The following is a 15822-nucleotide window of genomic DNA, read 5'->3' on the forward strand; positions in this document are numbered from 1 at the left end:
CGGTTACACGCTTCTTCCTATTAGAAAGATTTGAGGAGCGTTTGATCCCCAACTTGTCAGGAAGCTTCCCACCAAGTTTGAAGTCAGTCGCACGAATCCCCTCAGACTAGTTCGTTAAAATGGCAGTTAAATCCAAGATGGCGGGCACCCCGTTGCCATGGCAACAGGTGTTCTATTGACTTCTTTGCTGGACTTGGGGTGTCACAGGTATGAATCCTGTCAAGTTTGGTGCAGTTCCCATCTATTTCTATGGAGATATGAGCAAACCGTGTTTCATGGCGAGAAGGCGGTTTTCCATCGGTTGCCACGGTAACACGTTTCCTGCTATTAGAAAGATTTGAACAATTTTTGGTCCCCAACTTGTCAGGAAGCTTCCCACCAAGTTTGGAGTCAATCGCACGAATCCCCTCAGACTAGTTCGTTCAAATACGATGTGTGTAAAGTGCAAGAAATGGCAAAAAAATGGCCGAACACGCCAAGATGGCGGGCGCCCTGTTGCCATGGCGACAGGTGTTACATTGAGTTTTCTGGTCAACACGGGGTGGTACAGATGTGTGCCGAGTTTCGTCTTCCTACGTTGAAGTAGACTTCCTGGGCCCCATTCATGTGGTGATTTTTGGTGACTCTAGGTGGCGCTGTTGAGCCAATTTTGCATTGAATAGTATGCGGACCTTATAATATCCGATTTTCGCCGGGCTTGACGTGTGTGCCAAGTTTCACAACTTTTCATGGGTGTTTAGGGGGTCAAATTTGGCGTCGAAATGCTTAGGAGGAGGAGAAACATTTCAACCACAATAGGGCCTTGCCATACTTTGTATGGCTCGGACCCTAAAAACAGGCCTGGCTGAGATATTTCACTGTACTGATCACTTTTTTTGTTAAAGCCTTGACTACAACCAGCAGGGTAAACTGCTGCAATATCTTATCCTTTGTTCTATGTTTCATTGTTAAATAAATATCACAATGAAAAAAGTATCTATTGAAAGCTTTTGTGCTAATTACACCCTCACCTTCCCATGACTCACTGTGATTTGATCCACTACCATCATGATCTCTAAATAACAGTTAGAGATCATTCACTGTTTGTTCACTCCATCACCTCACAGTTACTACACTGCAGCTGCATCTCCTGAAGTACATACATCTGAAGGAAGCAGTGGTTAATTAACATTTATGAATCAGGGTGCCTGATTTAATTTAAAAAATGTGACGATTCATAATAAAGTACTTTATCTTTTAATTAACTTACCCAATTTTTCACCCCCTACCCTCCAGTCTCCCACACTGTTGAACAGTAGACTTCGCCCCTGACTGTTACACTATTTAACTGTTATTAAATGACTGAAAGTGACCCAACCTTGGCTTGGTGGATAAACTGAGGTTTGCAACTACAATAACGGAGCTCCCAGATGAGAAAATGAGTACCTTTTCCCAGAGGCCCAAGGCAAACCCTTACAGCCAGTCAGAGAGGTGTCCAGGTCAAAGTAACCTGTTTGATTTTTCCTCTGAGGAACCTGCAGCAGACAGACAGGACAAGATTAACACAGGGCAGCTAAATTCTCACGAACAAAAAAAAACAAAAAACAAAACAAAACAAATTCAAGTCTTTCCTTGAACCCATACCTAATAAAACCACATTGTGCATTTTTATTTTAAAATAAAAACTATATTCAACTAATACAGAAAAATAAAGAAAGAACTTTAGATAAAAGTTAGCATGTGATTATATTTTTGTCACATGAGTGATACTGTGTATGTGTGAGCTTGAGTTCCCAAAAATGTGTATGTGTGTGTCACACTTGAGGTTAAATGTAAGTGAATGTGATCGGGTGGCAGGAAATTGTGATATTGGAATTCACTGCTACAATTTAATGTGACTGATGAGGCGCAGATGAGTCACATGGCTTTCACCCTGCCATGTGTATATGTGTATCTGTGTGTACATTAGCTGAGGATAACTACTCAGTAGCCCAGCAGCAATAAAAAGAGACAGCTGGCAGATATTTCAGTCTTTTAATGGCAGACATTCACAGTGCTTTCATTGTTGAATGTACTGAGAGCAATGGTTCATATGGCTTGGAATAAAAAGAGGTGAGAGTGGGGTTATCATGGATACATCTGTGTGAAAAACTACAATGATTACCAATCGTGGATAAGTCATTAGGTGTTCAGCTATGCCTGTGCAGTTGCATGTGATCAGAGTGTCAATGCAACAAATGTCAAAGTTAGAATCTGAGTCTCTGTCTCGATACTGATGGAGTATCTGAGTGTGGATGAGTTTGTGTGTTCTTACAGGGCTGGAAAGCAGAGGCAGGCCAGTGCAGGGGTGGAAGGCCTTGGTTGCTGTGGCGTCTAACGAGTGGCGATTCTGTTTCTTCCAGCTGTTGCAGGGACGTAGAGGGGAGGGGCTTTGAGGACGCTGGGGCACAAAGTTTGAAGAGATTAAGATGGGTTGCAAGTCAAGATAAAAAAAACTTCTTACAAAAAAAACAAACAAAAAAAAAAAAAACAAAAACACAAAGCTGCATAAAATATGATCTTTTATATTTGAGCTTTTAAAATGTAATTTCTTGAGGAGAATATATGTTTGATATAACTGCAAGCTTAATACTTAGCATACTGCATAAAACTACAAAATCTCTACTTATTTGTTCAATAGACACAAAAAAAGCAGGTTTAAAAATGCTGAATAACAATCTGGAGTAGCTGCAGATGACTAAAGGGGCTACAACAAAAACGAGTTCTAGGAAAAAAATCCCTTACGAGAACAGTAGGAGATGGAGTCGTGCCTGGACTGGATTTGCTGGAGCATCCAGACACCGAGGGTGCCTCGTTCTCATCCTGGAAGGCAGGAGCCTCGGCTGGCACACAGTTCTGCATCTGCATCTGTGACTGAGGCTTGCTGTGGTCGTGGCTTCTGTTATACTTCATGGCTGGGCTAGCATAATCATAATTCAAGCTAAATATCTGGGAATTCCTTGGACTGTTCTCAAGGAAAGGGGAGTTAGGGGGGGTTTCATGGCTGATTTGTGTCCTGACTCTGAACTTTTCCTGTGGGGAAACTCGTAAACGCTGGCTAGCCTGAGTTTGGGACTGGCCATTTAGTGAGGGTTCTTCAAGTGTAAACTCAGCACCATTTTGGACCCGGGGAGAATAGCATTCGGACCCCGGTCCGACTTGGGGCTTGTCTGTGCAAATGGGCATATTTGGGGCAGCGCTGTGCGTGCTACCTCTCTGAGGTTTGTGGCTGGGTATGTGGCCGTTAGTGTAGCCGTTGCTGGCAGTATGTGATGCTTGTGGGATGTGCGTTGTGTGCGAGTATGTGCGGACTGTGTGTGTGACTGTTGTTGTGTGCATGTGGTGCAGAGGGCTGCCGCTGCTGCTGTGCCTTGGGGACAAAGAGGGGACAGATAGTCTCTCCTGGATGAGCCTGGTAATGTCTTGCACAGCCTGAGCAATGAGGGAGCTGTCTCTTTCCTTTTCCCTGTCTTTCTCTTTCTCTCTGTCTCTTCCTTTCTCTCCATTCCAGTCCTCCTCTCTGTCTCTTGTCTCAGTCATTTTCAGCTTCCTGCAGGCTGCAGGTTTAGGGGACGAGCTCTCTCGTTTGACGAAAGAGGTTTCAGTCACAGGTGTATTGAATGGGGCAGGCCACACACGTCCCACAGACTCAAAAGGTGTTGCCTCGGGTTCTTTGGTCTTACTGGCAGCTATGTCGTCATGGTTACTGCCCCACATGGCTTTGGGAGGGTTGTCAGAAGCAAACAGGCCGGGAGGGAGTGGCGGTGCGGTCGGGTCACAGAAGTTGAGTCTTTGTGCAATGCGGGCAATAACTTCCTGTCTCTCCTGCAGCAAGGAGCCAATCAAAGGGTTTGTCTCAGTTGTGGGCCGCCGTGGTGATGGGCAGCGGGGGGGCTCGGCCATGGACAAATGTTTAAAAGCCCTCAGAGGCTCAGGGATGGGACCTTTTGATCTGTCATTGCTGTTGGGACTAGAACCATAGTCATCCACCTGTGGTGGGTCAGATGAACCATTGAGGGCTGAGTACAACCACTTTCCTGCTTTATTTGAGGGAAGAGGGGAGGGGGAGGGAGAATGAGCGCGGGAGGACGTGGGGGAGTGGGAGGGCCTGTGGAATAGTGGTGAGCCCTGACGCTGAGGGAGGTTGACCTGCGGAAGCTCTCCATTCTGATACGTTTGGTTTTCACCAGGCTCCTGACTCTTCTTGCTGTATGGATGTGGCACAGCAGTGTGTGGAAGGCTGTTAATGGGGATGTTGTTGATGGGTAGATTAGGGATGGGTAGGCCATTGAGGAGAAGGCCAGACATGGAGCTGGAGCTCTTGCTGTACATGTTTGAGTTGTGATGGAGGTTGTCTTTGCTGGGGTCCTGGTTCTTTTTGAGGGTGGGCAGGCCACCATGGCTGTTGAGATTTGGGTTGAGGCTGGGAGTCTTGCTGTAAAGCGGAGGCAGGCCGGTATGGATGCTGCAGGCCAGGGTGGGGTAAGTCGGTTGTCGGGGGAGCGACTGGACGCGAACCTGCAGCGCAACACTGTGGGATACATTGGGGACAGGAAAAATGTGCTCCGATGGTGTTTGAGAAAACTGCCACACCAAATCTTCATCAGCAGCACTGATTCTGTGAGAGTGTGAGATTCAATAAAGAGGAAACAGTTAACCATCTTAGATTTTCAAATATCTAAAGAATCATCAAAGCTTGTAAATGAATATTTAAAACTTAACAGTGGAAAGTATTTACCCCTGCAAATAAATTTAACTATTTGCAGGCGTAAAAACAAGTTTTCCATAGCTTTAATAATTTAGTCAGACAGCATGACTGAAATGCTTTCAGCCCACTGGTGTCAGTGAGTGTTAAATCTGACCTGTACAGGATGTTTCTGGGGACGATGCCATGGGAGGCACTGAGCCAGGCGCTGAGCTGGGAGAAGAAGACGTAGGAACGAACAGCCAATAGCAAGGTTTTCTCCTCAATGAAACGATCACCGCTTCTATTAAAAACACAGATAAAAAGAGGTGGAAGTATGCCAGTATGTCAGGTTAATGAGAAAGTTTTTCCACTCAAAGAGTGTTCCCTGTTTGTGCATGTGTTAGTAGGAAAGTGGGCCAATCTGCCATATCAATTAACCCACTAGGTGCCAAATAAAATAGATAAAAATAGAATTTTCCATATATACTTTTTTTTTTAATTGCATCGTTTTAGTTTTTCCTCATTTTAAGACTATTTGTTGCCATTAGTCCAGAAGGATGTACAGAACAATATCAATAGCAATTTGATAGTTTTGCTCAGTTTCCGGTTTTACTGTTTATATACACTAATCAGTTCAAAATAATATGAATAACACTGACCACTTTGCCTGAGGGAGCTTAGTTCCTTGCATTCGGGTGGATGTTACTTTAACAGGTACCACCCACCTTAATGTTGTTCCAGACAAAGTATTATCGCCCAATCCTGGAGACACACACATACACTTCCCCTTTCATGGCAAGGGCCATCCCTGATGGCAGCAGCCTCTCCCACAAGGATTTTACGCTCTGCCACTCCACAAAAACTACTCATGAACGCCTCAAGAAACATGAGAAAGAACCACTGCCTCCTAACTCCCCAGCTCCCAATCCAATCAAACATCAGTGGGATGTGGAGGATCAGGACCCATCCATGGAGGCCCCACCCTGCAGCCCAAAAAAACACATAAGATCTGTCTGCCATCATTCCAGTGGTAGATACTGCATGACAACTTTAGGTCCTGTATCCATTCTATTACAGTCAAAGTGAATTTGGTGGCAGTAGGGGAAGCTATATAATACACGCTGGGTGGTTTTCATTGTGTGGTTCACTGGTGTACATTTGCTCTGTATACTGTCATTTATTCTCTGTAATGTTAGTCAGGGTTTGTATATTGTACAATAACATAATGACCCTGAGCAGAGTCATTTATCAAAATACTACGCATCATTAGCTTTGTACTTCGGTTGTGTTTATTTTACTGTCTTCTTCATTAGCAAAAATGAACAAATTTCTTTGCCTTTTCCATTTGTAAATCTTCTTGCTGATCTACTAATAGATTTTGGCAGAAGTATAAAAAGAAAACATTGTTGTGGTTGTAGATTTAACACCATGATGTCATACTATTAAGAGCCATGTTCAGTCCATGTGAAATACAATGTGTACTTGAGCACAACAACATTTATATCTTCATCTGTCCTTACATAAAAAATCTTGTTTGTTTTTTTAAATTTTAGATATGGCCCAGATACTATGTGTTTCTGGTCATTTTAACTACTTGTTTTCTTACTTGCTGTACATTTCCCCCCTTGTCTCAGGGACAAATTATGTTACTTAAACTTGATCAACTTTGGGAGAATTTTTTTTCCCAGGGTCCAAATCCTCTTGCACAAGAAGTTCTCTGTTCATAAAATTATATTGCATAAATAAATTACAATGTCAAAATAAGCAGGTTATGTAAAAACTCCATCTGGGTAACTAATAAAAATAACCAAGCCATAGATGAAGGTGGAAAGTAGTAAACTTGGAATTCCAACATCCTGTGTGTGCGTGTGAGTCATTTTCATGTTACTAAACACATTGTGTACGTATGGAGCGGTTTATTTAAAAGTGTGATATCCTCGAAATGCCTGTATGAATTATTGAAAAAATCTTTATTAATGTGTGTGTGGGCCTTACTGTCTTGGAACTGGCTGCAGGGTCCACCTCTCCAGCAACAGAGCATCTTGCTTGATGACCGGGTCACTGATGGGGTCACTCGGGGGGCACTCGTCACCATAGCAACAGTCTGGAAGAAGCATGACCTCGATCATGATGGGGATGCTGTTCCTCCAAAGCAGGATCACCTCAGAGCGAGTTCGCCTTGCTTGCCGACACTGGACACACACACACCCCACAAACAAAGGAAAAGGGGTACAGTTCATTAGTAAATGTCAAGATCTTTATATTCAGGGGCAGAGCAGGTAACACTGAAAGACGCAATCACTTAGAGCAGAGGTAATGCTGAGAAAACTTGTTTGATTACATCTAAGCTCAAAGAATTCAAAAGTTGGGCAATTTTCAATCGCTATTCCAGTTGGAGAAAACTAAAGTTTGTTGAAACAATTTGAATACGTCATTGGGGGGTCCTGATTAGCATGCTTAATGCTGCTGAGAGAACTTCTCATGAAATGAGGGGAGGTCGTCCTCTGTTTAAAAAAACACAGAGAGAAGAATGCATGCTTTAGAGGTTGTATACAATGACAAATGTGCAGGTGTGGTACCTGTGGCAGTTTGTCGCTGCATTCATGCTTGTGAAAAGGAGGCATGGCTGACTGGGCTGGCGGGCAATGCAGCCCCTCAGTCCTGCCCTTCACAGAATATTCTGGTGTCCTTCCCTCTGTGATGAGTAAGGTCAGGAGAACCAGGAACTCCTCGGCATCATACTCAAAAAACTCCTCTGTTGAATCTAGACAAGGCAAAGAAGCAGATGGTCAGCAGAAATAGGGGGAAGAAAAAAAAACAGACCAAACAAAAAAAAAAAAAAAAACAAAAGTGGAAAAACAAGGAACCAGTTGGAGGATAGCATTCATGCCTGTCCTGTAACAGATCCTGGCACAATAAAAATTTCCCATTAACAGTGGAAAGTGACCAGTATGCTGATGATGCATATCTTTGTTTAGGTTTTTGCTGAAGTGGATAGAGTTATTTAACTGTGGCTGAATGGGCCTGCTTAAAGGGGTGTGGGGTAGGGCAGTGGATGACACAACTTTTCCAGTTTGGCTACTTCAAAGGAGTATATTTAGACCTTCCTTGTCAGCTGAGCTGAGGGGTGAAGCCACACATTGACTGTTGACTGTCTAACACAGTAACTGCACAAAAACATAAGCAAACCGATGATGGAATCATTCATAATAACTGCCAGAATATTTACAAACAGAACTCTACCAATTATATGAGGAATTAATGGAACACTAAAAAAAACAAAAAACAAAAAAAAACGTGTGCTGTCACTTCATGCTCCACCATGTTTGCCACTGTAGTGTGGGTGGGGCTGACAGGACAGAGAAGGGCTGAATCAACCTTTTACTGGTTCAGAAACTGGCTATTCCCCTCTGACTTTGCTAAAATTAGCAGCTATAAAAAGGCACAAATGCTGCTGACAGGAGATAATCAACTTACTGTCACAGTCAAACTCAAACTGAGCCGCTCTTTGTTCATTATCATTCACAACGCCTAAATTTATGGCAGGTAATATGAGATGTAAGATCCAGTGTATTATGCATTAGGTCACCAGTAAAATGTTACAAGTGTACTCTTTGTTCTCCATCTCCTTAAGACTTCGAGAAAGAAGTCCAAGAATCCCACAGGTCAGCTGGTACACAACAGAAAAAGTGTGTGTGTGTGTGTGTGTGTGTGTGTGTGTGTGTGTGTGTGTGTGTGTATATATATATATATATATATATATATATATGTGTGTGTGTGTGTGTGTGTGTGTGTGTGTGTGAATGAAATAAAAAGCAACAACAGAACAAACAAAACAAGGCTGTCTGTAACCTTTGAATGTTTAAATATTTGATTTAGAATCAAATTAAATTCAATTCAAATTCAGATGGAAACCTCTGAGACTTCACTCAAGTCTGCACAAGGACAAAAGTGCAGATACACATAGTACACACCCCACCAGAGCTGGGTTAGCTAGCACAGAATCCCTGCGCGCTGACTCTGCAGAAGTGTGTGTACGTATCACAGTCAGCCAGCTAGTCACGCACATTCCTCTGAGGGAACTCCTCCTACATCCCTCTTAGCTGCTGCTGCACGTGAAGAGAGAGACGCAGTCCAATACATGACGAAGAAGAGATGGGAGGAGGGGGACTCTGTTAGCCAGCTGTAGGCTAAATAAATGCAGGATGAAAGAGATGGGGAGAGAAAGAGAGAGACTATATTCTAAGACGATTTCCTTTTCTTTATAGGCTGGAGTCAGAAAGGTTTGAACAAAGGGAGCAAGACTCCAGCAGTGAGTGGAGGAAAAAAAGAAGAACAAGGAAAAAAAAAACAACAACCTCAAGACAGGAGGGAGTAATATATGACAACGGTCAACATTCAAGGTCACAGTCCATCACCTTTACATGACAGCTTGCTTGCATGCACCAGATATAGTGTCCTCTGACAGGCTTATTTTCAGCTAAGGTTTCATGCTTCCAGTCTGTCATGGAAAAAGCTCTCGTTCCAGAGGCTATACGGATTTGTGCTAAAGGTAAAGCTCTGTTGCAGAGGCCGGGGTCAAAGGGGAGAGGAAGGGAAGGCGGGTAGTACTAGAAAGCTTAAGGAGGCAGAGGCAACAGCATCTGAGAGGTGGTTTGCTAACCATACCCTCCAATGAAAAACACACACGCAGAGCCCTAATTCATGTGTGCATGGTGGGTGTCAGATAGCTCCCTTAAAGGTATGGCAAAACCTGGAGCACATGCGTACATGCTTATAGCACACATGGCAAAAACCTGAATGCCAACCAATAAATATAGACACGTGGCTAACAAGGACACAAACTGACAGAAAACATACACTGCGACATACATGTGCAGTGCAGGACAAAGACTTACTAATAATGGCTTTGGTTTAGGGGCCCAGTTTGCGTATGCTTAGATCAAAGCTGTCATTCATTAAGGCATTGTGCCTGAATAGAACATTCCTATAAAGCCTACACACACCCCAACACAAAGACACAGCCTAAACTGAGGTTTGAAAGACATCAGGATGCACAAAAACACAAAAAAGGCAAAGCTGCAGAAAAAAAGCACATTTCCAGAACTGAGACCCAGGGTCTATATTATGGGACAAGTTTAACATAACCCGGCTATCTTTTAAATGATCTAGCTTAACTAACTTTGACAATAGAGATCTCACTAAGCGGTACTATGACGCTTTTTATCAACTCAATAAGTCCACTTGATTCTGGATATGTGCATGCTCATGTGAAATGGACAGAGCTGACAGCTGATGACCGATTACAAAAGTACATTCTAGGCAAACTCTGCTGCTGCTGCAAAACAAGCAATTAAAAATAACAAAAAGACATGACTATGAAAACATTTAAACAAATATGGCAATTAATATAACTACAATGTCCTCAAAGCAGATGTAACAATGTACTACTTTGCATTTTATTAAATGAGTGCAGAAGGTGTATTCCCGAGGCACATGTTTTCTCTTATGGACACTCTTAAAAATTTGTAAAAGGATTTCAATTTTAATGTGTATATATATATATATGCATATATCACCAACCAACCACCAACGCGTCAAACTCAGCATCTCACATGACAGGAAACCAGACCACGGGAGCAGTGTAAATCATCTGGTAAATTTACCATGTTAAAAAAAAACACAAAACAAAACAAGAACAAAACAAACTGTACGCAAAATCTAACTCACACTTCAGCCTAGCATCATTATGTTTTTTTTTTTAAACCTCACCTGCGACCTCTTCCTGACAATTTCCTTCGCCTCTCTTTGCTACAAAGTTTTTTGCAATACACATGCTCTCTGTTGTGGTTTGAGAGGGGCGGGAGCTTGGTGATGGAGCGTGCCTTCGTCTGCGTTTGTGATTGGCTGGGAGGAAGTAGACTCTAATTTGAAGCTACATGATAGGCTAAAATTATATTGATCGATAACGCCACATTTCTATCGATCAATATTGTTCTCGAAGAGCACAATAGCTGACCCTGAAGTTACCTCAACAAGCCACTAACCTTTCTTTGTAGTTCAGGGCCCTGCGGAAGTTTTGTCCTCGACAATGTCAAAATTATACAAATCAAAAACTATATCACCAATGTTTTAGCATGATAGCAAAGGCCTAACACCCTACTGATGTAGTGATATTGTTTTGCTTCTCATCAAGTGGGTATATTTGGGTAATATGATAACAAATGACATTCTTTACCAAACATTAAGGCTGCAAACAAGGATCAATATTCAGTCCCCTCCCTTTCTCGCTGACATACAACCTACTCAGTACTGGCTCGACCTCTTTAAATAACAATTTAGCCATTCATTATTATATATTACGCACACATGACTTTTTATATTCTGTGCAAGAATAATGTCTGTCAGTCTTTCTTCCCCAGAATCTAGATCATTTGCATTCAGACAGAGAAGCACCATTGCAACTACTAGTACAACTTGAAAAATGCAAACAGAAAACATTTCAATGAAGAGACTATAATCAGGTTTAGGTCCAGTGCTTAGATAAGAAGCTTTGTTGATGCAACCAGCATGTAATGGACTCAAACCAAAATACATAAACTTACTGTGGAAAAGAGCCCTCCCTCCTCCTCCACTCATGTGCATGTGATCTCCCCTCCATCTCCAGTTAACGTGTGACGTCTATTATGTAACAGGTCAGATTAAGATTCAGGCATCTTATTATTAGACCTGTGACCGCCTGCCACCCAGTACAGCTGGAGTCCTGCCTACAGATCAGCCGGTTCAGCAAACACAATCGCTCACACGCACACCTCTCAGCTGTCTATGCATCCACAGGCCAGCAGATCAGCGAGGAGTCATGTGGGACGGAGAAGTGCCTCCAGGACAAGAGCAGAGAGGTCAGCCTCCCTAGCTAAACCAGCAGAGGCTTCAGAGTAAACACACTGACAATCACATTGATATGATTCACCATCACCGAAAAACTCTCAAATAGGCAAATAAAGTCAACCACGTCAGTCCCTTGGCTGCTGCTGTGTGCTGCATCTCAGGCAAAAACACCCTGACTCCTGTGTAGTTCTACTTTGATATAGAAGCGGTTGTAATTTGAATACTTGTAGCGAAGATAAATTTTTACAATCAATACTGATGAGTTTTTTTTTTTAACAGGGAGACGGATGGGAAGAGACAGATGAGAGAGTTGCACACAACGCGCACACACACAGATAACATGACTTATTAATCCTAGCACAACAGCCACACAACCAGTTTTTTTGGTAATTTTTCCAAAGTAATACGCACACACATTCTAACACACATACTCACAGCTAATTTGAATGCAGAACAAGTATCCATATGGCCACCACTCCCATCTTCCTCTGCTCAGCCGGTGCTTAGAGCTGACTGCCATTTGTACAGCATCATGTTTGAATAATGATCACTCATCATTAATTTCTAATTTCTATTAATTATTATACTGTTTTGTTAATAAAATGCCAGACAGTTATTTAAGACAGCAACCACATTTACGAGGTCAAGACGAAAGAGATAGAGAAAGTCTGCAGGGAAACAGGTGGAGACAAATTAGTTGGCTACACGCAGATAGGAAACAGGCACAGTCAGTTTAAAAGGCAAGCAGGAAGTCTTCAGCGATCTTTCCACTTAACTTTATCAAGCACATTTCAGAGGAAATGCTTGGAATCCAACAAAATGATGACATGTACATGGGTTCCTGTTAAAACCTTCGTTCTATAAATATCAAAACATATCCAAAGAAAGAAGAAATTCTGAAGAACTGATAAATTGTAATTACAGTTTTATGACATATAACACAATAATTACTATGATCGTTTACAATGACATGTGAAGGAATAGAAAAGATTTTGTTAAACAAACAACTTGGGATGTGTGATAGGTTTCCAAGTAAAAGTGGAAATGTGACCATGTCATGGAAACTCTCTAAACACATTTCACATCTTAGGAGTGAATACACAGTATGTGTTTTATAATCGTTACTCACAGTGAACCTTGAAACCTAGAAGTACACTTGCATCTGTTTTGTTCCAGTGTGCCCAGACAGACTGAAAATGAATGAATTCCTCTGTCCACATCAACTGGTGAGCTTTTAAGCAAGACTAACTGCTCTGGTGGGGCTCAACCAGCTTTCTCATGAATAATTGATACAACTAATTTGGCCCAAAAATGTAATTTCATTTTCTTAAGAAAATCAATTCAGCAAAGTCAAAAGATGATATTTACCATTTCTTTAATTTAAAATGCTAACTTTGTTCTTAAAAACCTTTTGAGGTCCTAAGCTGATCTGTATAAGACATTTGATTTCCTTGGGGGCCTGCAGCCTTTAGATAACCAACCAGCTGAAAGGCTGTGTATTAAGGCAATTTCCTGGCAGCTTCAGTGCAGCACAGGCAGCAGTCTGCTGGGCTCACTGAGGTGTGTCAGCTTAACACACAATGATATCTAGCTCTCTCTGAATAGAATCAAACAGAGGTTCAACCTTCTTGCAAATACCTTATTCTGATCAGGCACAGGACCAGGTGTCCTTCTTACTGGGAAACGACTCAAACTGGAGCCTGTTTTTCTTGCACCTCGGAGTGCCAAATTATGCTGGAAACCATAAACACCATTACTCACCTATTTGTATTAATTACATTCTCAAAAATTACGTTTTCTGAGTCTTCTCTATCATATCTGAGGAAAATTAGCATTATCACTAACATATGTTTAACTGAATCAATAGTGAATCATATTAGAATTGGTATCTATATTATTTTGTATTTGCAGGACAAAATGGCATCACTGCAAAGCTTAGTGCAGCTCAACAGTCATTTCATTTAGATTTCAAATTCATCATGAGTCAAAATTTGTTACTGAAAATAAGATTTAACCAGTCCTAGTGGGCCTTTTTCAATCATCAGTCTGACTAAGAGTAAACTAAATGGATGACATATAAATGAAAAATCCTCATCTTGGATTTTGTGCCAATTTATGTTGGCACAAATCTAATAAATTTTTTGGCCAAAACCCACCAACATTTTTCTAACGTTCAACTGCGTGTTTGCAGTTTGAGCTTCCAAAAGTTTCCAGTATTTAATAGATCTCGGCAGGAGGCTCCCTACTTCAGCCGGTGACCCTCTAACCAGGCAAAAATAAGCCAAAAGAGCCTTTCTGCACAATTAAAATGTAACTGATAGAAACAACATTCCAGCTCATTATGTAATTAAGTACAGCTGTGTCAGACCACCATGGCAGAGGGACAAGTGGAGGAATCTGTAAGACAAAACTGCATGTTCTAAGACAATGAAATTATTTATAAAAATTATTTATAAAAATGCAGTTACACTGAATTTGTGCTTAAATGTTACACACTCGGGCTGATAACATGTTAGCTGGTGTGAAGCTCAATATTTTCATAATGCTTTGAAAAAATTTTTTTTTTATCTAGAATCATGCAGCCCACCACATGGGGACATACATAACAGTTTAAATTAATATACAAGAGGCAGAATGGGAGATTACATTGACAGTTCTTCCACGCTAAATCTCCTTAGTGCAGCCCCCAGTGAGATAAATATAGATAGAACTCGGCAGCTCTCATTTTATGTTTTTCCTTTATTGTTTTTTTTCTTTATCGCAAAGTAAAGGCTGCCACTGTCAACTATTTGATGGCTTTCTGATGATCTGTCAGCAGCACAAGTAAAAAAAAGTTTCAGTTGATGGCATAAAATCTAACGTTATTGTACAGCAAGATTTATTATTAGTGACAAACTGCAGGAAAAGTTTCAAAAACCAAAAGTTACCTGTTAAAATGCTGACATGCATTAGCTGCTTTTTTAATCCCTATATAGTACAGCTTTTATACAGAGCTAACTTTTTTATACACATACTTCAGCTCTTACTTAAGTCATTGCATGGCAAAATCATTGATCATTTGCAAAGAACCAGAAACTCCATCAAAAGTATGAGTGTTAGAAAAAGGCTTCAGGTATACTGTTCAGCTATTCCAAAACTACGAAAGCACATATTCACATTCATTTAACATAAAACAGCAGCAAAGCAGGTAGCAGCTTTGAAGTGTCAGCATCTCTTGCCACTGCATTTATGCCACTTTTGCAATTGTTTGCAGGGAAGTTTTTTTCTGCTCCATAGCCAGATCAGCTTTTACAGAAGACTATATTTGGAGGCCAGATGGTATGCAGGACCAAGCAAACAGTATCTGATTCTCCTATACATCCGATGGTTTAAAATGGGGAAGTCTTAAAACATTCATTAAGACATATAAATGTCTGCAGAGCATCTACATAGAGGTACATCTATAAAAAAAAATTGGAAATCATGAAAAAAGTCACTCATTTCAGAAAGTGAAACTTATATTTTAAATAAATTCATGACACACAGAGTGAAATATTTCAAGTCTCAGAAAATTACAATATTGTGAAAAAGCTCAAAATTAGCAAGTCACGGTCATACCCTAATCAGCTAATTACCTCAAAACATCTGCAGAGGTTTCTTGAGCCTTTAAAAAGTCTCAGTCTGGGTCAGTAAGCTACACAATCATGGGAAAGACTCCTGACTTGACAGATGTCCAGACGACAGTCACTGACACACTTCACAAGGAGGGTAAGTTACAAAAGTTTATTGCTGGTTGTTCACAGAGTGCTGTATCCAAGCATATTCATAGAAAGTTGAGTGGAAGGAAGAAGTGTGGTAGGAAAAGTTGCTCCAGCAAAAGGAATGACTGCAACCTTGAGAGGATTGTCAGGCCAAATCCATTCAAGGATTTGGGGGAACTTCACAAGGAGTGAACTGAATCAGCACATCAAGAGCCATTACGCACAGACGAATCCTAGACATGGGCTTCAAATGTCGCAATCCTCGTCTCAAGCCACTCCTGAACCAGAGAAAACGTCAGCAGCGTCTTACCTGGGCTGTGTAGAAAAAGAACTGGACTGTTGCTCAATGGTCCAAAAACTTTTTTTCAGATTAAAGTAAATTTTGCATTTCATTTGGAAATCAAGGTCCCCGAGTCTGGCGGAAGAGTGTAGACACAGAATCTATGTTGCTTGAAGTTTCCAGTGAGTAGCCGCGTTTCCATTATAGTT

At 41.4% G+C, this 15822-nt stretch overlaps 1 protein-coding gene across 1 annotated transcript in view; it reads right to left on the reverse strand.

Moving 5' to 3' along the window:
* The window catches only part of fam214a (family with sequence similarity 214 member A), a 33213-nt gene that overhangs the window by 4580 nt on the left and 12811 nt on the right, over positions 1 to 15822 (reverse strand). Inside the window, exons 2-7 of the mRNA XM_041985822.1 lie at positions 7285 to 7469; positions 6701 to 6897; positions 4881 to 5006; positions 2764 to 4636; positions 2294 to 2419; positions 1426 to 1514 (exon numbers count right to left, since the gene is read on the reverse strand). Coding sequence (XP_041841756.1) covers positions 1426 to 1514; positions 2294 to 2419; positions 2764 to 4636; positions 4881 to 5006; positions 6701 to 6897; positions 7285 to 7469 — 2596 coding nt within the window. The remainder of the gene's footprint in view (positions 1 to 1425; positions 1515 to 2293; positions 2420 to 2763; positions 4637 to 4880; positions 5007 to 6700; positions 6898 to 7284; positions 7470 to 15822) is intronic.

The sequence above is a fragment of the Melanotaenia boesemani genome, chromosome 1 (genome assembly GCF_017639745.1).
Source record: "Melanotaenia boesemani isolate fMelBoe1 chromosome 1, fMelBoe1.pri, whole genome shotgun sequence".
Classification (NCBI taxonomy): Eukaryota; Metazoa; Chordata; class Actinopteri; order Atheriniformes; family Melanotaeniidae; genus Melanotaenia; species Melanotaenia boesemani.